The 22,181-nt window shown below is 54.2% G+C and overlaps 1 protein-coding gene across 4 annotated transcripts in view; it reads left to right on the top strand.

Annotated features, from left to right (window-relative positions):
* Positions 1-22,181, top strand: part of LOC130680027 (uncharacterized) — a 323,081-nt gene that overhangs the window by 242,346 nt on the left and 58,554 nt on the right. The window contains exon 2 of one of the 4 annotated variants that reach the window (XM_057489928.1): positions 15,883-16,664. The exons of the other annotated variants lie outside the window; for them this stretch is intronic. Within the exon in view, the coding sequence (XP_057345911.1) occupies positions 15,883-16,002 (120 nt within the window). The 3' untranslated portion in view covers positions 16,003-16,664. Of the gene's footprint in view, positions 1-15,882; positions 16,665-22,181 lie in introns of those variants that run through there. 4 annotated transcript variants of the gene reach the window in all.

Below are 22,181 nucleotides of genomic sequence, written 5' to 3'. Positions count from 1 at the left end.
GGTGCAGACACATGAAGTAGCAGCTTGCAGGGGTCCAAGCAGACATTCCTGCACCGATTCACTAGCTTTCTGATTTTCTTTTCTGCTCCTCCTCAGTCCCTGGGGACTGGATGCTTAGGGTTGAACAAAATCGGCTTTCAGCTTTATCTCTGATCCTCAGAAGCAGAAAATCTGGAGAACAATTAGAAACTGCCCTGCTCCCCCCACCCCCTCGGGTTAGTGGTTACAAAGTTTCTGGGGCTACTTGAGTTCACTTTCAGGTGAATGCTGGTGTTCAGTTTTGAACAGAGATTTGATTCCCCTTTTCTTCTATTACAGATTCATTTCTTACTGCATTCCCTTAAGAGCAGTCCCACACAGATCATGAAATGTCTTGAGGGAGAGTTTCTGACTTTATTCCGGGAAGGTAGCCACCAGTTGAAAAGCACAGCTCTAAGCGTTTCTTGGAATATCAGTGCTGGCTGACAAGACAGGAACTGCCACCTGCGGTTCAGACTTCCAGTGGACTTGGCTTATGTGTTCAAATTCTGCAACTGTTGCTGTTAGAATCAGCAAGGGAGTGTCTCCTTGCACCTGGCTGGAGCCGGCAGCCTTGCATTTAATACTCGCATGCAGAATTTTCTCAAGAGCCCCTCCCCCACTTCTAGCACGTGAACAAGTTGGGGAAATGAGAAGAGGGGACCCACAGAGGCCTTTATGTCCAGACCCACTGCCCCACTCGGTGCACAGAGGCCTCAGGAGCCGAGGGGGCAGTGCTTGCAACCCAGGGCCTCCGCTTCGCCTTGCAGGGTGTTTCCCCTGCTGCTGCTGCTGCTGCTGCTGCTACACTTGTTACCACTTTCAGAAATCTACAAGAAAAACACAAAGGACCTCGGGCCTCACTGAGGTTTCGGTCTAGTAAACAGGCGAGGCTACCCATCCCAGGAGTCAGCCTGTCCCGGCCCTGCCCCCGCCATCCTGGGTAGCTCCTGACCCACTAGGGTCAGCCAAGCTCCAGTCACAGGCGCCAGAGGTCGAAGAACCGGGGGAAGCGGAGCGGCAGCGAGCCCTGGTGCTCAGCGTGCACCTACCCCAGCGGGCCCCGCAGGGAAGGCGGGGCTCTCGGGGGAGGCGAGTCTCACGGCTAAAGCTGAAGACCGCTTCCCTCCCACTTCCTCGGCTTCCCTGCTGAGGCCGGGCGGGGCGCCGCTCGTCCGGGGCGGGCAGTCTCAGGGGTCTGCGCCACCCCACTCTCGCCGCTGCACTCCTCGTCCCGCCCGCCCGACGACCTCGCACATCCACGTTTCTGCGCGGGCACGAGTTTCGCGTGCATCCGAGACGGAGAACTCCCGGATCGGTGGCTCCCGTGAAGCCCGCCTCCAGAACTGTGTGTGAGGCTTTTCTGGGAGGTGCGCAGGTGCCCTCCAGATCAGGGCCGGGTCCTCGGTGGGCAGGGAAGGAAGGGTCCTGGGTGTCCTGTCTCCGTCCGCGCCCTCCTGGTTTCGGCCCTGGATCGGCCACGTCCCCAGCGGTGACAGCATGGAAGTACATCGCGCTCCCCCGGGGGGCGCTGTACCCGGCTTACTCACCCCGGGCCTCCTCCCCCAGCACCCAACCCATCAGAGTCTCTTGCCAGCATTAGCCTTGGGCGCCACCCGCCCCCGGTCGGACGCCTTTTGTAGTTTCCCATCTCCCCAGCACGGGCAAGGCCCGCCATCTTTGAGGCCCTGCGTGGCTCTCAGAACTTGTTACTCGACTCTCTCCCCTCCACCTCACTCCCTTACCTTTGCCCCCACTTTGCCCTTCTCTCCCTTTGTTCCCAACTTCTCTTCACTTTCATTCTCAACTCACACCTCACCTCCTCCAAGAAGACTTCCCTGATTCCCCGGAGATTGGGTGGCCGTGCATCTGTGCCCCAGAAAGAAGGGTCCTCACCTGTCTTATTCACGCTGTGAGGTTCCCACCTCTTCTTAGCAGAGTGTTGCAGCCTAGATTGTGCACAGCACCCCCCCCCAAAACCCCACGTTCAGATATTGAAACCCTAACACACAGGACCACAGGAGAGAGTGGAGGTAGAGTGTTTCACAAGATAATGAAGTTCAGATGAGGCCATTTGGGTGGGCCCTAATCCAGTATGACTGGTATCCTTCTAAGATTAGGACACACACACACACACACACACACACACACATGCACACAGAGGGAAAACCTTGTGAGGGAAGACGGCCATCTACATCTACATGCCCAGGAGAGAGGCCTCAGCAGACACCCTGACCTTGGGCTTCCAGCCTCCAGGACCAGGAGACAATACATTTGTTGGTTAAGTCGCCAGGAACGTAGCACTGTGTTATGGCAGCCTGAGCAGACTGATACACCCAGTGAAGGCTCTGATAAGTCCTGCAGTTAGGAGCCCCTGCGACTGCCCTGGGAATGGGGCAGAGGATGAGCAGAGAGAGTTCTCACTCTCCAAGTGGGAACTGGGTATGGTTTGCTGTGTGACTGTCCTCACACAAACGCAGGCTGTGAACCCAGGAGCTGGAGAAGACCCTCAGACGGTATGGCCCCAGGCCTGCTGAGGCAGTTCCTAGAGGGCTTGGGGGTGGTGGGCGTGCAGGGCAGTTCTGCTTGTTCATAATACTCAGTAGCCCATGGGAGCAGCCAAGGGCTGCTGGGCCCCACCCAGCATCAGCTTTCCTGCACCGTTTATGTCGTCTGCAAAGCAGCTGCCATTAGTGGCCCCATCTTCTGGATGGGGATCCCAGCAGGTCGGCTGGCCGAGGCCTTTCAGCTGATCAGTGCTGGAGGCAATATTCAAACCTGGGCCCAAGTTCTTAACCTCCACTGGGGCTTAACGTGCCCGCTGGCAGAACAGGGTGCGGTGGGGCCTGAGGCACGGGCCGGGGGCAGGGGAATGGGACTCCTGGGAGGCGGGCCCCACCAGCCCCCTCAGAAGGAAAGTGAGGTGGGCGGAGCCTGGAGAGAGCCGCCAGCGGTTTATTTCTCTGGCGGAGCTGGGGGGGCTCAGGGTAGAGGAAAGTCGTCCAGCTTCTGGCCCAGCATCTTGAGGTCATCCAGGAAGCGTGTCGGAGTGAGGACGTGCGAGGACCTGGGCAGGAGCCGAGGGGTGGGGAGGTGGGGTCACTGCCTGGGGACCCTCCAACCGGGGTCCCTGGGAACTCCGGAATTGACTGTGGGGACGCAGGAGTCTAGACCCCTTAGAAACGCCCAGGCAGGAGTTGGTGTCACGGCGGGAGGCCAGCTGCACGAAGGGGAACAGCCTCCACACGGTGGGGCGGCTCGCCTCTGTCCAACGGGCCACGAGCAGAGGGCACGACCCAGCACGAAGGTGGCCAGGTGCGCCGCAGCTACATACGGGTCCTTGAGGAGGCAGCGGCAGCCCGGGGAGCTGCCCGAGGCGGCCCACGGAGGAGGTGCCAGAGCAGCTGCCCCAGCAGAGGCTCCGGAGGAGCAGCGGGAGGAAGAGGAGCAGCAAGCAGACTGGGGTCCTGGGGCGCCAGGGGCCGCCTGCCCGGAGGGGAAGCAGCTCTCCTCCACATGCAGCCAGGACACCGGCAGGGCCGCGGGCCCGATGACAGCAGCTACAGGGCCACGCACGGGTGATCAGAAGAGGCAGGTTATCCGGGGTTCCCCCCATTATCCTGCTTCCACCCCGTCCCCACTGCCCTCTGGGCTCCAGGCCCTGTGCGGAGGATCCTGTCAATCACCAGCACCCGGGGGATCCCTATCTCGGGAAGGCTCCTGGGCATCACCTACTCACAGAGGAAAATGGGTCCCAGAGGGGGCGGGGAACCACCCTTCAGTCTGACACAACCGATCGGCAGTGGAGCGGGATTCCAGCTGCACCAGTCTTTAGGACGCCCCCACACCCAGCATGGCCCGAAGCTTCCCTGATGCTGGGGAACAGCCCACCCCCTCCCGATCGCCCCAGCCCAGAAACTCACCTGGCCCTGGCCAGGATTTTAAACGTGGGACCTGTATAACTGTAACACTCCCTTATTGCCGGGCCCCTGGCCTGGGGGCTCCAGCTGGCAGGACAGGGTGTAGCTGCAGGACAGAGGGACACCTGTGAGCCCCTGGGGCCACATGGCAGGGCGCCCTTCCCCCAGAGCCCGCCGGCAGCTGCAGCCCACGCCTCACTCCGGACGGCCTCACCTCTGCTCCTCATCCAGGGGCTCCAGGGGCTCCATGGCCTGGAGAAAGGACTCGAAGCCCTCATCGGGCTCCAGTTTATACAGCCTGGCCAGCCTCTTCTGCATGAGGATCTCACTTTGGAGGAGAGCGAACTGGGGAGGAGCAAGAATGGGGTACAGAGAAGGAGGGCTGTGAGGAGTGGGGCACTGGGATGGTCCCGGATCTTTGCTCACGGGAACCCGCCTTCCTTCCAATGCCATCCAGCCCTGCCCGTTCCCACTGTTGGGTCTCCAACTCCTCTTCCAGGAAGGTGGCCTTGACGCCACACCCCGGCCCCCACCTGACAAAGTCTTAAGTGTCCTGAGCTCTGCGTTTCTTCACTCTCACAAGACACGTTAGGCCCAGGGGATGAGCTGGACAGGGTCCTGCTCAGGGGATCTTGTTGGTAGGAAGGCAACCAAAGTGCATCAGAAACAGCCCCCTGAGCCCAGAAGGAGGCCGGAAAGTCCCCATCCTTTCTCAAGGTGGAGGACCGCCAGGGCCCTCCAAGGGGCAGGACTGCCCAGAAACAGCACCCGGGCCTGGCCTGGGCTCGGGGCTACCGAGAAGCGGGGACTGCACCGGGGAGCTGAGGCCTGAGGCGGGAAGGCACTGCCAGCCCGCGATGTGCTTCCTGCCCTGAAGGAGCAGCATCCCTCCCCCTGGGCAAGGCCTGAGGGGGAGACCAGTCCTGCCCAGGTGCTGCCCCCTGGAGCCCTCAGCCCCACCTGCCCTGGGGCCAGGACCGGGGCTTAGGTAGATCCTTCTGGCAGTCCTCTCCAAGAAGCCCAGGTCCTGGGGTGGAGGGGGGACTCTCAGGAATAGGGGAGGCCCGGTGCTGAGAGTTCCGGGCTCACTGAGGCTCTCTCCTCCCTAAAGCTCACCATCCTGCCCCCCCTGTGCCCCTCTGGGCTCACTCACCTCCTCATCATTTTCCAGGTGTTTGTAAACGAAGTCATACAGGATCAGTCCGAGGTAGGGGACCATGCTCTGTGCCACCGGGGTGGGGAGGTGATGAGTCGCCTGCCTGCCTCAGGGGCGCCCACAGAGCACCCCCTGAACCCACACCCGCAGTCCCCAGCTCCCTTGGACCACCCTGTGCTGCCTCCCTCCCCTCCCTTCGCCCTGCTCTCCCGTCCCGGGCCCTCCCAGGGCTGGCTTTTGGCCAGTCCCAGGACCTGTGGGCCCTGCTCCTGTCCTCCAACTTCTCCCTGTACCCAGCTGCTCTCGCCCTCCTGGTCAGCCCAGTGCCGGCAGTTCAGAGGTGGTGGGACCAGGGGCAGGTGCAGAGCTCCCCCACCGCCCCCGACCCTTCCCATGCCTCTCTCACCTTCCTCTTCCTCACGTCGGGTGCCATGCGGTCCCACAGCATTTGCATCAACGTGAAGGTCATCTCCTGCAAGGTCCAGGACACTCAGGTGCTCATGCTCCCCTCCCACGAGGCCTCCCAGAGCCAGACAGTGGTGGATGGATGCCTTGCCCGAGCCCCCTGGCACCTACGCTGTCCCCACCTCCAGCAGGCTCTCGGCCTAGAGCGACCCCAGCTCCAGCACACACTCATACTCATGGTGGTCCTTGGGCCAGGCCACGGCCGCCGCCCTGAGAGGGTCAGGGGAGGTCCCTCTGCCTCCCAGGGTGCCCTGAGCACTCACTGTCAGCTGGCTATCAGCACGGCTCCCCTCACATGACTGTGGGGGGCACAAAGCCGAAGCCCGTCTTGTGCTCCCTGGACCCTGCTCACCTGGGAGGCCCGCCCGCCAGGCTGACGGCAACCCTCCATGTGCACATGAGGAGCCCGAGGCCACAGAGGGGCCGTGTCAGGCTCAGGGGACCCAGGGGACAAGCCGACCTTGCTTGGCCACAGGCCCCACTCCTGCTGCCGACCCCACACCAGCCCCAGCCCTGACGGGGGTCTGTTCTCTGGGTCCTCACTGGATGCCATCAGCTCCCCCCTCTCAAGTCTGGCCCCCAGCTGGGACACAGCACGGCAGGCAGAGGACTTGCCCCAAGGACCCCTCCCTTCCAGACCTCTACCCTCCATTTACCTTGAACCGCCGCTTCCTGTGAACCCACTTGTCCTGCGTTTTCAGTTTTTCATATACCGCCAGGCAGACGCTAAGGGGAGGGGAGAGGAGGAGGGACACATGTGGCCAGCAGGCGGAGAGTCTCGGGGCCGACCCCTTTTCCTGGGGATCCTAGAAGGCCCACTAGCCCGCAGGAGGCTTTCCACCATGGCCCTGAGCCCTGGGAATCCGTGGCCTGCGGAGGGGGCTTCATGTTTCCCCCCGGGGCCTCCATTCCCTGTTCTCCCGGGAGCGAATCTGCCTTGGGCCAGGTCGCTGTCCTTGGGGCAGAGACCTCCTGCTGCAGAACGCAAGCTCAAGATCTCCAGTGGGCTTCAACCCACACCTGACATTGCAGGGAACTGATTCCTGCGGCGGAACCCGTGGCCTAACCCACAGGGGCCCCCAAGAGCCCGCCATCCCTGTCCTTAGGCTCTGCCGCCTCCCAGGAAGTCCCAGCCCACTGAGGGACACTGCCAGACCTAGGGGTGTCCCTGTCCACTCAGGTGTCCTGGTCCCGGGGACAGGCCTACCCACCAGGACACATGACCCCAGGTGCTGTGCAGACGATGAATAGCAGGGCGCTGCAGGGCGGAGAGAATGGCACGGAGGGCAATGTGGTTCCTGAGGCTCAGACTCTCCTGGGAGGGAAGACAGAGCTGAGAGCGTGGCCTGCTTCTCTGCCTCTGTCCCCCCATGAACTCCTGTCCTTAAGGGGGCAGACACCCAGGGAGCCCAGCACACCTGGTACCTGGTGAGCAGCCCTCCTGGGTGGAGGACTGTGGCTCAACCCAAGGAAGGGGCCAGGGATGGCTGTCCCACCCCCGGGGTCTGCGAGTCCAGGTCCGCACACCCCTGGCAGGAGGGGCCCAGGGACCGTGCAGGGCAGACCATAGGAACCCGTCCTCAGAGCGGACAACGGAGAGGAGCAGTTTCCAAGATGCCAGGATGGACCCCGGGGGCCGTCCCGTGACATACCATGGCCACCCAGATCCAGAACTCCACCACTCGGGCCCTGTCCTGGGCCGTCATGCTCGGGGTCATGAGGCAGGTGGTGGTGACCACATTGATCAAGGTGTCACATTCCATCAGGAGCCTCTGTATGGTGGGAGCCAGGCACCCAGTGTCTCCCATCTGTGGCTGCTCCTTAATGGACTTCTTACATTCCAAAATGTCCTTATACAGCCCCTGGGGATCACAAGGGAGGGTCATCCAGCTGTGCCCCTGGTGCCCCCGTGCCCAGGCGGAGTCACCGGTCAGAGCTGGAGCCCAGGCAGCTGTGGACGTGCTGTGAGCCTCGTGGCGGTCCAGGTTTCAGACCCCATCCACTGAGGCGCCCAGGACCGGATGCACAGGACCCCACACTGATGGGGAACGGAGGGGCTCTGCTCGCAGGCACCCTCACTCACCTCCTCCCTGCAGCACAAGGCAGCTCACGCCTGCCCGTCCTGGGGCATCTGCCTCCCATTCTGCCACCCCGTGGATCCCACTCCCCACTCAGGTGCAGTTTCCCCCGAAACAACTCCACCCAGGGCCTTTGGTGGTGTCTGTGTCTCCCACGCAGTCACGTCCATGGCGGGGGCCGCTGGTGTGCAGAGGCTGCGGAGGCCTGCCCGGCCAATGTCCCGGGGTCCTAAGGCCCTGGCAGCACCTCCCTGAGCACCCCTCCCCTGCCCTGTCCCTCCCTGCCCGGCCAGGCCCTGCCCACCTTCCCTCTGCTCCACCTCTTTGGTCTGCAAGGATCCCTGAGGGCCGGCCCTACTGTCCCCCTGTGTTCAGTGAGGGCTTTGGGGTGAGGAGAGTCTCTCAGGACACATGGTGAGTCCGTGGGGAAGCTGGGACGTGGGCCCAGATCACAGGAGTCCACGTCAGGGGACGGCCGGTCTAGGGCAGCCCGTGACACAGGGAAGGCCCACCCCCGACCCCGAGAGCTCGCTCCGCTCACCAGAAAGCACAGGCTCAGCTGCTGGCCCACCAGGCGGGGAGGAAACGCCAGGATGGGCGGCTCGTCCTCCCTCAGCACATTCCGGGTGCTCACGGCACAGGGGCTGGTGGGCTCCAGGTCCAGCTCTAGCTCTGCTAGGCCCTGTGCCACGGGCCCCGCGTCCAAGAGCTCATGGGGCTCCAGCTCGGGGCCTGAGACCACTCCTGGGATGTCCCAGGGGCTGGTGGGCTCTGGATCTGGACCTGGCTCTGCCACGCCTGGTGCCATTCCAGCAGGTGCCCTGAGGCCCAGGCCCAAAGGCTCATGGGGCTCCAGCTCAGGGCCTGGCCCCTGGGCTGAGGCCGCTGCTGGGACATCCTCCGGCTCTGCAGGGGCTGAGGCAGGTGACACCGGCCGTCGCTCCAGCACAGGGGTCTCAGGGAGCTCCTGGACGGGCTCTAGCCACGACGCCGGCCCTCCCCGTGTCTCTGGAGCCAGCTGCGTCTGCCGTGGGTCTGGAGCAGGACACAGAGGAAGGGTCGCCGCGGGCCTGATTCCCCGTGCCTCACAATGCCAGAAGAGCCCTGACTGCCTTGAAGGGAACCCCAGTCCGGGAAGCCCACCCTAGACGGTCCCCTGGCCGCAGCCCCTCACCTTCCAGCTCTGCCACTGTGGGCCCCAGGTGCTCGTCCTGGACCAAGTGGTGGAGGACTTGGCCCACCAGGGTGGATGAAAGCTGGACGAGATGGACGTCGCTGGGCACATGCTCGGGCTCCCAGGCCAGGCGCCTAGCCCGTCCCATCCTGGGGCTGGGGGAAGCCCAGGGGGTGGCAGAGTGAGAAGCCTGGTCTTACCCCCCACACTGCCCTCCCTGCCCTGCCTTGTGTGGGCCTGGCCGCTGTGCACTCCCCTGCCTGTCCGGGCACCTGCCCCTCCCCCTTCCTGACCCTGCGTGTCTGTCCTGGGACCCCATCCTCTCCCATCCTCCCGAATAGGAAGTCCCCAGTCGTCAGCCTGCCCATGGGAATCTGAAGATGAGTGACCTGCTGGGCTCTGCTGGGCTCCCCCTGCCTCAAGGCCTACACGCCTCCTCCCCCGATTCTGTGACACGGGCAGTGCTCCCTCTGGACCCAGTGAATGCTCACGTTTTCAGTTCCTCCTCTGACCCATCATGCCCCCCGTTACATGAGGCGGCCGTGAGGGCATCGCCCGTGACGCTTCCCGGCTGTGACCTGCGGATGACGCCTGAGGTGACTGCCCGATTCCACACGGGCCGGGGTCCCAGTACTGTGTCTGCTTCCTTCACTCAGTTATGCTGAGTGTCCCCAAAGGGTCTGCACAAAGTGGGCCCTGCATAGCTATTGTTGCTGAAGGAAGTTCTATCAGAACCTTCTCAGGTACCCCTCTGCTGTCCCCAGAGGTCCCTCATGTGGCCAGGGTGAGGACAAGGACCGGGCACAGCCGCACGGAATCGCAAGCCTCCGTTCCAAAAGGCTGCTTCCCATGTGCTTTTCCAAATGAGCCAGGCTCCAGGCCACTGACGGGTGAGGCCAAAGGCCTTTCATCGGGTACAGAGAGGTAAGCCCCGAAGTGGCCCAGCTTGGCCGGCAGTCCTTTCTGCACTGCCGGGCGCCAGGGGAGCCCCTCTAAGCTCCTCCCGTGTTCCCCATGGGCACCCTAGCAGGCTGACCGCCAGCCACCCTGCCCGTCAGAGGAGCACGCAGAGGCTCAGACACATGTGGGGACGCTCTAGACACACCGCGGGCTGTGGGCAGAGGCCTGACTGGGCCCAGGAGGGGGTCGGTGCTCACCGGGGGAGCCGCTGGCCCGTGGTCGGCTGGCCAGCGTCCTCGGGAGGGAGGGTGGCCTCGGGAGCGCTCCGGCTGGTGTTTGGAGCCGGTTCCACTCCCGCTGTGCGCTCTCTCCCCTTCCTCCTCGCGCCTGTCCGGGGAGCCCTGCGCCTGGGGACCTCAGTCCCATGGACAGATGGCTCAGGTTCACGCTGAGGGGGGCAGCAGGGATATAGTCAGTGGGAAACCCAGGACCCACCAGGACGAGGGAGGTTTGCAGCTCACCCGAGAGCCCCCAGCCCCCTGGGGTGCGAGCAAGGAGAGGCACGGGGTGCCCCCGGGAGCGAGGTTCCAGGCCCTCTGGAGTGGGTCTGTTGGCCAATCTCGTGGGGCAGCCCTGGGAGGGCCCTGGCAGGTTACCAGGCTTGGAATGGGGTCCTGGGGTGTACGCAGCCTGCCCCAGGTCCAGGGAGATGGAGTAGGTGGGTCCATCCACCAGCTCCTCCTCGCTCCCCAGGGTGGAGCTCTGCAAAGCCGGTGCCCTGTAGCTGGGGAGCAGGCACCTGGACTGTGTGGACCTCCCTGCAGGGGGCAATGTGGGGCACAAATTGTGCCCCTGAGATCAGGCGCAGAGGGCCATCTGCCTAGACATCCAGTCCCTGAGGGAAGGAGAGGACACCCCCGGGTCAGGACTAACGTGTGTGTGGAAGTACCTGGTCCCCACACTCACCTCCACGTCCTGAATCATTAGACCAGAGCTGTGACACTGACTGCCCCCTCCTGGCCAGCCTTCAGTCCCACCAATGCCCCACGCCCACCGCACACACACAGGAAAGGCCGGCAGGAAGGTCAGCCGTGATGGCTCACACAGTGGCCTGGCCCTGGAGTGGCCCGCTCTGGGCTGCCCTGTGTTACCTCGGGGCTCCTCGGGAGACACAGAAAGAGGCGTGGGAGGTGGTCTCTCAGCCAACGCCCACAGCGAGCAGGAAGACTCTCTCTCTCGGCTTCCCTGACTCCCACGCCTTCAGAAGGTTCCATAGAACAAGACCGCATGTTGCTCTGTCGAGCGCCTCCGGTCAAGTGAGCAGGACTGGGGTCTGCGACCAGGAGCTGGGTTCCGTCCGGGTCACAATTGAGGTTCTACTGGGCGTGTCTTCAGTGACATCACTTCTTCGAGGGTCCATTTCCTGGGCCCCTCCCTGCCTTCAGACACGCCCACGTGCCCCTCTGGGCTGCTGACTGCCCACCCTCCTGGCCCTTGCCCTGCACGACTAAGCAGATCTCCACCAGAGCCCTCCCCTCGCTCTTTGGCAGTGACACCAGGGTCCCAGCTCTGAGGAGACAAGAGCTGAGCTCAGGCCTCTTTTTATCCCCAGTTCCCTGTCCTGCTGAGGCCATGGCACCTTCCAGGAGCTGCCCAACGTTCCAACCTGCACAGGGAGGGTCATGCCAGACATGCCTCCCTAAGGACTTCCCCAGGGATGCATGGGGGGTGACGTCACGTGTGTCTCACTCACAGACTCAGAGATGGCAGAATGCCAACCAGGCTTGGCATGGAGCGTGGAACACCATGCAAGTCAGGCCGGGGTCCGGGCCTTGTGATCTTGGGCAAGTCACTTCCCCTCTAGGCCATGTTCAGGTGTGCACCTTGAAGGGGCAGCAATGAGAGGAGATCCAGGTGTTGCCATCTACTGGCATCCACCTTCCAAAGGTCCAGGCTGCTCTCAAACTAGGTGCTTTTCAGACCAATCAGTAAATGGGTCAGAGTAGCACACTGGAAATGAGGTCTATGCTGCCTCTCAAATCCAAGGTGATCCACCAGGCTGCTGTGCTCTTTTGTGTGTGTGTGTGTGTGTTGGAGGGCGTGCAGATACAACACCTTATTCTTCAACTTAGAAGGGAGAGCTTTGCATGCCCACAAGATAGACTTCTAGAAACTTCTATAAGGCGAAAGGCCCCTGAATTTTTGTTGGATTTATTTCCCACCTTCTGACAGGTGTGTGTTCTATCAATATGCTTAGACAAGTTGTGCTTCCTGATCACTGGGTCCAATCAGCATAGTACCATCACTGGGATGGGCCAGTGTGACAGCTGGAAGGAAAAGGAGACGAAGTTTCCTTCTGACTAAATGACAGCCTAAGTCTGGAGGTCTGATATGCCTCTGAGATAGTTTTCTCTCCTTGCCGGCTGGAAGCTAACTGCCCTGCTGGTCTTTACTCACAGGAAGAGAACAAAGAGCATTTTCCTGACCAATACTTACACACTGGGTGCTTGGGGACCAAGTGATGAAGCCCCACGTGCAGCAGTAGCTGCAATCTGAGACACTCCGATCACGGTGTCATCTCCAAGATTCGTCCGTTTTCTGAGTAGGCCAATAAGGGTTTGTGGAAATCACCACCCCGACTTCTTCCAAGTCCTTGCTGGGAACTCCAGTCTGTAACCTCTCCTGGAAGGCAGTACTGCTTTCAATATATACTTCAGAGGGAGTTCTAGAGGCTTGTACTTGCCCTGCCACACAGCACGAACTCCTGGCCGGCACAGTCCCCTGTGGCTAGCAAGGAGGAAGCCGGGAGCTCTGCGTCCCTGACAGCCCGGCCCTGTGGCCTCTGACACCGAAGGAGCGGCACTGCGGGCACTTGGTCGGGGGGGGGGGGGGTGCTGCTCCTGATACCAAGACCCGGTCCTCGTCCCTGAGGTCAAATCACAAAACACAATGACAAGGTTTTGAGGAAAGGAAAGGATAGTTTATTGACTTGCTAGCAAACGAGGGAGTGGCAGGCTCCTGCCTTAGAGAACCACCGTCCTCCTGACACGCAAGCGGTCAGGGCTTTTCCAGGGGAAATCGTGGGAGAGGGGCTGGGGTGCAGACACATGAAGCAGCAGCTTGCAGGGGTCCAAGCAGACATTCCTGCACCGATTCACTAGCTTTCTGATTTTCTTTTCTGCTCCTCCTCCATCCCCGGGGACTGGATACTTGGGGTTGCCTATGTTATCTTCTAAGAGTTTTATGGTTTCATGACTTACATTCAGGTGTTTGATCCATTTTGAGTTTGCTTTTGTGTATGGGGCTAGACAATAATCCAGTTTCATTCTCTTGCATGGAGCTGTCCAGTTTTACCAACAGCAGTTGTTGAAGAGGCTGTCGTTTCCCCATTGTATGTCAATGCTGTGTTCTCGCAGATGTAGATGAAGCCTGGCTGTTGTACCGTATCTTCTGGTCTCTCTGTTAGGCGTAGTTGTATTTGTTGTATTTTCAAAAATATATATGGTTTTGGGAGAAGATTTCCACCACCCTACTCACGCTGACATCTTGAACCTCTCTCCTCTACTCCTTTTAAAAATAATTCCTTTAATATTTTAATAAAAATACTTCATGTTGGCGAGGTTGTGGAGAAAGGGGAACCCTCCTACACTGCTGGTGGGAATGTAAACTAGTTCAACCATTGTGGAAAGCAGTATGGAGGTTCCTCAAAATGCTCAAAATAGACATACCATTTGACCCAGGAATACCACTTCTAGGAATTTACCCTAAGAATGCAGCAGCCCAGTTTGAAAACCTATGTTTATCGCAGCACTATTTACAATAGCCGAGATATGGAAGCAACCTAAGTGTCCATCAGTAGATGAATGGATAAAGAAGATGTGGTACATATACACAATGGAATATTATTCAGCCATAAGAAGAAAACATATCCTACCATTTGCAACAACATGGATGGATCTGGAGGGTGTTATGCTCAGTGAAATAAGCCAGGCAGAGAAAGACGAATAGGAAATGATTTCACTCATATGTGGAGTATAAGAACAAAGAAAAACTGTAGGAACAAAACAGCAGAATCACAGAACCCAAGAATGGAGTAACAGTTACCAAAGGGAAAGGGACTGGGGAGGATGGGTGGGAAGGGAGGGATAAGGGGGAAAAAGAAAGGGAGCATTACGATTAGCATGTATAATGTGCGGTGGGGGGAGGGTATGGGAAGGGCTGGGCAACGCAGAGAAGACAAGTAGTGATTCTACAACATCTTACTACGCTGATGAACAGTGACTGTAATGGGGTTCATGGGGGGGACTTGGTGAAGGGGGACCCTAGTAAACATAATGTTCTTCATGTAATTGTAGATTAGTGATAACAAACAAACAAACAAAATACTTAATAAAACATAGTTATCCAGTATTTTTACTTTTTTCCTCGAAAGAGAAGAACATTAGACTATTTTCCTTTAATTTTCACCAAATTCTCCCAAACTTATTATTATTGTTTAATAGAGTCAATGTTTGTTTTGATTTACTCACTGGTGTATTAACTGTTTACATCCAATTTCTTTTTTTTCATTTTAATTTCTTTCTTTTTGAAGGACATCCTTTAGACATTCTGTGAAAGCTAGTGACAGTAATGATCATTTTTTGTCTGAAAATGTCTTTTATATTACCCTCATTTCTGAATGATAGTTTAGTTATAAAATTCTGTGTCAGGTGTTACTAGCTTTAGGTAGTTTGAAGTTATTGTTCCACTATGTTCTGGCTTCTCTTGGTACTGTAGAGAATTATGTTCTCAGCTTAGTTTTCTTGCCTTTCAAGCTATGGTTAATCTCTGGATACATTTACTATGTTTTCCAGGTCAGTGGTATTCAGAAGTTTTTCTGGCCTATTTCTAGGCATTCATTTTGTTTTCTTTATCTTGCTTGAGTTACATAATGTTTCTTGAAAGTAAAAATTCAGTTCTGGAAAACTCTATAGCCATTATTTTCTGAGTATTTCTTCTCTTCCATTATTTTTATTCACTCATCCTGGAACTCCTATATTTTTCCCCTTATTTAAAAAATCATCTTTCATCTTTTCCATCACTGTGTAGTTCCTCGATTTACAAGACACTACTTTTCTATTTTGCTGTTTCTAATGTCTTGTTTATTTAACTGATTATTTAATTTTAAGTAAGACCTTTTTGAAATTTATTGATATTTCATTTTACTTTTGAAAAATACAGCCAGCTTCATTTTGTGAGGGAATGACTTGTTACTTTCTCATTTAAAAAAATTTAAGCATATTTATTTTATATTCTATATTTAATCATTTCTTTATCTAACATTCTTGAGGATCTACTTCAAGTGTCTGTTACTTCTCTTGTGATTGTGACTGCTGGGTAGTTTATTCACATGTTCCCTAATTCTGAATTGTAAATTGATGTACAGAGGTAGAGGGATAGAGAGAACGGAACTTGATTTGGAGCATATTATAAAAATACTGTTTTTATCTGTGTAGTCAAGTGCATAATTTAAAACACACTTTATGTTTAGTGTACGATTATGAATAGAAGCAATAATACAATTTAATGATTCGTTTTTGTTTGGAAAATATCTCAAAGAACATAGTAAGAAATCATAATTGAAGCACTCGATATAAGTAAAAAATTGTCCATATGTCGTGTAGTGTGATGACAGCTTTACAGGACTCACACAATACTTATTTCCTGCAAAATGGGAAGGCAGCCAAAATATGGAGAATGTGCACTGTATGGATACTATTGGGTATTTCCCCCTCTTTAGATCATATATATATATAATTCATGTTTAGAGATTAAGCCACCTACCCAAGGTCTCAAAGCTAAGTGATAGACTTGTACTCAAACTCCAGTTCGTTTGACTTCAAAATCCGTTTTAGTCTCTACTCACGCTGCCCCCCAGTAAAGCCTCCTATGTCAGAGGCTGCCAGTTAGCACACATTCTTTGATTTTTAGCTGGGCACACATAGCCCAAATACAATAACATTTTCTACCCCACTTTACATCTTGGTGTTAGCATGTAGCATAGTTTTCAGAAGAATAGAAGTGACGTGGTATGTGAGCTATCAATATCAGAAAAACATGCGTTGCCAGGAAGGCACTGTTTCTTTGAGATTCTTGATAAACGTCACGAACTTCTATTCATTTACTTTTTAGCCATTGATACTAGGCTCAGCAGAGCGTGAGAGCCTGGAGAGCAAGTGTAGCTGCCGTGGCATGCCAGCACTCCCACAATTTCCCAACGTGTCTATGGAACATAGGAGGACAGCTCCGTAGCGCAGGGACTACAGAGAAGGCGACGAAAGGGCGCCTCGGCCCGTCAGTCACAGAGCGCAGCGCCCAGGGAGTGCGTTCCTCCGGGGGCGGAGCTCGCGCGGGGCGGACGTCACTCCCGGGCGCGGGCGCGCTCCCTCGGCGGCGGCTTCGAGTGTTCCCGTCGGGGTGTCCGGGCCTCAGGGAGCGTCCGAGCGTCCGGGCTGTTCTGGTTGTCCCAGCGGCCGCGAGCGCCGGCTCGGTGCTGGCGCCTGAGCGGGAGGATGGCCCCGTCGGCGCTGGTGTCCTGGAGAAAGCGCAAGACTCCCCGCGGCTTTCTAAAGCGCGTCTTGGAGCGACGGAAGCCGCACCTTCGTCTCGAGGAGGTGGGTGGGGCGGAGCTACGGATGGGACAGCTGCTCAGCCTCACTGTCCTTTTTCACCCCAAAATGCTAAGAATGGGGGTCGATCCCAGACTATCCACCCGCCCATCCATACCCTCACCCTCCCACCCATCCATCTTGTTTGTCTTCTTTCGCCCGCGCACATATCAGCCCCAATATTGCAGAGACTGCCCTGTTTATGTCTGCATCCCAGTGCCCAGCACTGGGTACTCATTATTTGTCCGAATCACTCATTCATTCATACAATAAATATTTACTAATTAATTTATTATTTCATTCAAATGTTTACACACTAGCCAATTCTTAGACTCAGCAACCGAATGTAGCACTCTGAGCAGGACAAATGCAGGTGCTTTTTATTTTTATTTTCTTCAAGTGCTTTCCTTGTATTGAAGTATAGTTGACATTCAATATTATACTACTTTCAGGCATACAACATAGCAATTCAATAACTATATACATTAGGAAATGCTCACCACGGTGTTAGTTATCATTTGTCATCATACAAAGTTACTACAATATTACCCACTTGTTTCCCCATGCTTTTTATCCCTGTAACTATTTTATAATTGGAATTTTGTACCTCTTTATTCCCATCTATTTTGCCCATTCCTCCCTCCCCAATGGCAACCACCAGTTTGTTTTCTGTGTTTATGAGTCTATTTCTGTTTGTTTGCTTGTTCATTTGTTTTGTTTTTTAGATTCCATATATAAGTGAAATCATATGGTATTTGTCTTTATCTGACTTACTTCACTTAGCATAATACCCTCTAGGTCTACACATTTGTCATGAAATGGCAAAATTCCATCCTTTTATATAGCTGAGTGATATTCCGTTGTGTATATGGACCACATCTTTATCCGTTCATCTATCAATAGACACTTAGATTGCTTCCATATCCTGGCTATTGTAAATAATGTTGCAGTGAACATAAGGGTTACATATATTTTTCTTTGAATTGATGTTTTTGTTTTCTTCAGGTAAATACCCAGAAGTGGAATTGCTGCTCACATTGTAGTTCTGTGTTTAATTTTTCTTTTTTTTCTTTTCCACAGTGGCTGCAACCAATTTACATTCCCATCAACAGTGCACAGTGCTTGCCTTTCTCCCACATCCTAACCAACACTTGTTATTTCTTGTTGTGCCGATACTGGCCATCTGACTAGTGTGAGGTGATATTTCATACTGGTTTTGGTTTGCGTTTCCATGATGATTAGTGATGGTGAGCACCTTTCACGTGTCTGTTGGCTGTCTGCATGTCGTCTTAGGGAAACTGTCTATTCAGGTCCTCTACCCATTTTTATATCAGATTATTATTTTTTTGTATGAGTTCTTTATATATTTTAGATATCAACCACTTATCAGATAGATCCTTTGCAAATATCTTCTCCCACTCAGTAGGTTGCCTTTTCATTTTGTTGATAGTTTCCTTTGCTGTGCAGGAGCTTTTTGGTTTGAGGTGGTCCCACCTGTTCATTTTTGCTTTTGTTTCCCTTTCCTGGGGAGACAGATGCAGGAAAAATTACTAAAGCCAATGTCCAAGAATTTACTGCCTATATTTTCTTGGAGGAGTCTTATGGCTTCAGGTCTTACATTGAGGTCTTGAATCCATTTTGAGATTAGTTTTGTGAATGTGGTAAGACAGTGATCCAGTTTCATTCTTTCACATGTAGCTATCCAGTTTTCCCCAACATCATTTATTGAAGACACTGTCTTTTCCCCCTTAATTGACTGTTTAAGCGTGGGTTTATTTCTGGGTGCCTTATTTGTTCCATTGATCTATATGTCTATTCTCGTGCCAGTTCTGACTCCTATAGCTTTGCAGCATAATGTGAAGTCAGGAAAGCTAGCTCCTCTTCTATTTTTTATTTTTTAAATTGAAGTACAGTTGATATACAATGTTATACTGGTTTATTATTATTATTAGTGTCACTTTTATTCACTCCAAATATATGTACAAGCTCCTACTGTGTGACACAAAGATGTTGAAACATCAAAAACATTAATACATGGTCATTATTATTATCACTGTAATTATTGTAATATTCACTCAACAAACATTTACTGAGCACGTACCCTGTGCTAAACCATACAGATAGAAGCTGCGTTCATTATGGGAACTGTGAAATGATGCTGTTCATGATGATTTGCTCAGTGAGGGGATACTCACTGAGTGCCCTCTGAGCACTCTGGATGGCAAAGGAGACAGTGCCACTCTGCTGATCTCTTCCAGGGAGGGCAAGAGAAACACAATACAGAAACCTAAAAACAAGATGATCGTTGTAAGGGTAGGAGTTCTGAAGGCAGCAGAGCCGGCGGCCGGGTTTGGGCTGAGCAGGGGTGGGAGTTGTTGTAGAATGAATAGGGGTCTGGGAGGCAGATTCAGAGAAGGGGCTGACATTTGAAAATTTTTCACCACAACCTTATGAGCAGGGACAGTCCGAGAGAGCCCTGGTGCAGAGCCTGGCACAAAGCTTGTACCAATCTTGTTTATATGTGTGTTGAGCACATGAGCTCTGGAACCAGCTATTTGGGCTCAGGTCCTGGCTTTGCCACCAGCCCGCTGGGAGGCCTCCACCTTGCTGGATGGCAGTTTGCACATCTGTGAAATAAGGCTAATAACTGCACTTTTCTTCACTAGGTTATCATATAAATGCATGAATTATCTGTCACGCCTGCTGTGACTTGGAACAGTGCCTAGGATGTAGCCAATACTCAATGTCATTATTATTTGCTATTACTATTATTATCTACTACGTGGCAGGTAAGAACACAGTTGGTGGCTTTGAATCCTGACTCCGCAATTGGCCGGGAGACATTAGGCTAGTGATTACACCTCTTGTGCCTCAGTCTTCCCTTCTGTTAAATGGGTGTAACAGCTTTGGTGCCACCTCCTCAGGGGGCACCCACTGGCTTCCTGGGCATAACTGATCCCTGGCACAATGTCTGTGCTCCCTGCACACCAATGCTTGCAAATCCTAGGCTGCACCTCCTGACTATCTGTGATCTGAGCACCAGGGAAGTTTGGGGCAGGTGGGGAAAGAAAGAGAGAAATTCAGTCTCAGGCAGGCTGGGACTGATTCTGCTCAACAGAGGGAGGAAGGGTCCGGCTGAGCCTCTAGGGGGAGACATTCAACTCTTCCTGGCCTAATCCTTCCTTCCAGAATCCCAGCCCAGACCTTTATCAGGCCCTGGGGTGGGTTGGGCATCCACGGGATGACGTGATAACCACGAGAGCAGTGGCTATTCATATTGTGTTCCAACACCTATTCTTGTCTTTTTGTTTGTTTGTTTCAAGTTCATTATTTTTTGCTGTTTGACTCCACTTTTCCCAGGTACGGTTTTCCTGATTATCCGTGGCCTGAGAGGAACCCCTGTATTCTTATAATTGGAGATGCAGAGGCACAGAGAGGGGGAGCCATTTGCCTAAGGCCCCACAGCAGGGAAGCAGTTGAGCCAGAATTTGCTCCTCAATTCCTGACGTTTGAAAGCTGAGTTCCCTGCCCATTCCCAATGGCTCTGAGACATTGCTGGATATTGATGTTACTATTACTAACAATATACTACACTCGTATATGATGCTTGATATACCCGGGTGCAGCTCTCCCTGTCTCCCATGGGAATCGTCCTTAAAACCGCACTTGGAGTTAGGGAATTACCTCCATTTAAGAGAGGGGGAAACCGAGGCTCGGAGAGTACTGGGCCTGTACAAAGTCACCTGGCCAGCAGGGGCAGAGCTGGAATTCAAGCCCTGCAAAGCCTAGAGTTTGATGCTGCCTCTGTGCAAAGGAGAGGAGTCCTCCTCACTCCTGCCAGCCCCCTGCTCAGAAGGGGACCCTGGGGCATTTGGGGCACTGCCAGGCCCTTGCCCAGCCCAGGCATCTTGAACCTCTCAAGGACCCTTCTCCTGAGGCCCTGAGATGTTTTCAGGCAGTAAGTAGAACCCAAAGGCCTGGGCCTAGCTCCCTGGAATCTGAAACTCAAGGCTTGTTCGGCTGAAAAATGCATGAGCCCAAAAGCTTCGCTGGGGTCAGAGAACAGAGCAGCTCTGTGTGCCCAGCCACTCCGCCCCAGCCGCAACCTCCCCTGTCCCCAGGTCCCCAGGGACTGTGGCCGTGCCCCAGTTCCTCCTAGATGTTATGGCCAACCCCGGACTCCCCTCCTGGACCTTGCCTCTGGGCAGCCCCTTGAGTCTCTCCTCTGAAACTCACAGCTGCTATGGCCGCCCTCCTTCTCATATCCTCCGTGGCTCTGCATTGCCCTCCGGCTGCCCTGCCCTGCTGACCTCTCCCACGAACCGCAGGCCCAGAGATGCTCACTTCCTGAATTTCAGCCCCTCTCTCTCTCTCTCTCTCTCTCCCCTGGCACCTGACGGCTCAGTGCACACCACCTCCCCCTTTGCTTTCTGTACCTCATTCAGACCTCAGGACTCCCCTTCGGGAAGACCTTCCGACCTCTCACCCCACGTCTAGGTCAGATCCCTCCTCGGGGCTTTCCTCGATGTCCCACGTTCCCCTGTCACAGCTGTGTTGAACCATATTTTTAAAAATCTCTTTTAGAGAAAAACCACTTTTATCGTGTAAAATATATAACATTTGCTACATATGTTACATAGATAGGTACATAAATACATAAAATGGATAAAACTTACCATTTTATCCATTTTAGGCCCACAGTCCAGCGGCATTAAGTACATTCACGGTTTCGTGCACCCATCCCCTCGATCCACCACCAGAACTCTACGTATTCTGACACTGACACTCCGTCTGCATTAAACACTAACTCCGCAGCTGCACCCCCAGCCCGCAGCGCCCACCAGCCACTTCCGTTCTCTATGAACCTGGTTGCTCTGGGAACCCCACCCAATACGCAGAATCATACAGTATTGGACTGGCTTGTTTAAATCTATGTTTTGAAATAGAGTTTTAGTTACCCCAGAAACACATGAAAACTTTCTCCCCTTAAAGAGAGCGAGAACATTATAGATCAGAGAATGTTTTTGTCCCTGCTCGCCCTTCCTGTCCTTCTGACAACTATGGGCCTCTTTAGATCTTTCTCTGGTAAGGTACAGGGCAGTGTGTCTGTGTGTGTCTGTGTGTGTGTCTGTGATGTTGTCTCTCTCTCTCTTTTCCCATACCATCCATGGCCAAGCGACTAAATACAATTTGTTACATTTATTCACCAGTAGGACCTGGAAGCCTGGCTGGGTTACTTACCAGGGCTGAGGACCATGTGTGAGGTCAGGCTGCATGGGGTCAAATCTCCTGTACACCCCCACTCTTACTGTGCCTGTGAGTCAATTACTTAGCCTCTCTGTGTCACTTCCCTCAACTGGTAGGTGGTTGCAAAGATTTAATACAAAGCACTTAATAAATGGCTTAACCTTTCTGTGTCACTTTCCCCAACTGGAAAATGGTATAAAGATTTAATATAACCTCGCCTGATACTGACTCAGCTACTTATGAACATTCACTCTTGTTACAGCCTACAGGGCCACCTCCTTTCTTAAACTTGGAAATTTTTTCCATTTGTAAAATGTGACACATATTTCGAAAGGGTAGAAATCAAGTAATTGCTGCAAACTGAACCCACCTGTGTAACCACAGTCCTGTTTCCAGTTAACACCCCCATGCCCCGGAAGCTGCCCTTACAGCCCTGCCAGTCACTACCACCCACAGAGGTGACCACCCATCCATGTTGTTTCCATAGGCTGATTAGCTATGCCTGTCCTGGCTCCTCCGATTAAAACAACTGGCCATTTTCACTCAGCATAATAGTTTTTTTTTTTTTTTAGATTT

Source organism: Manis pentadactyla, chromosome 12, assembly GCF_030020395.1.
Source record: "Manis pentadactyla isolate mManPen7 chromosome 12, mManPen7.hap1, whole genome shotgun sequence".
Taxonomy (NCBI): Eukaryota; Metazoa; Chordata; class Mammalia; order Pholidota; family Manidae; genus Manis; species Manis pentadactyla.
The sequence above is the reverse complement of the archived record's forward strand: the minus strand, read 5'-3'. Positions and strand labels throughout refer to the sequence as shown.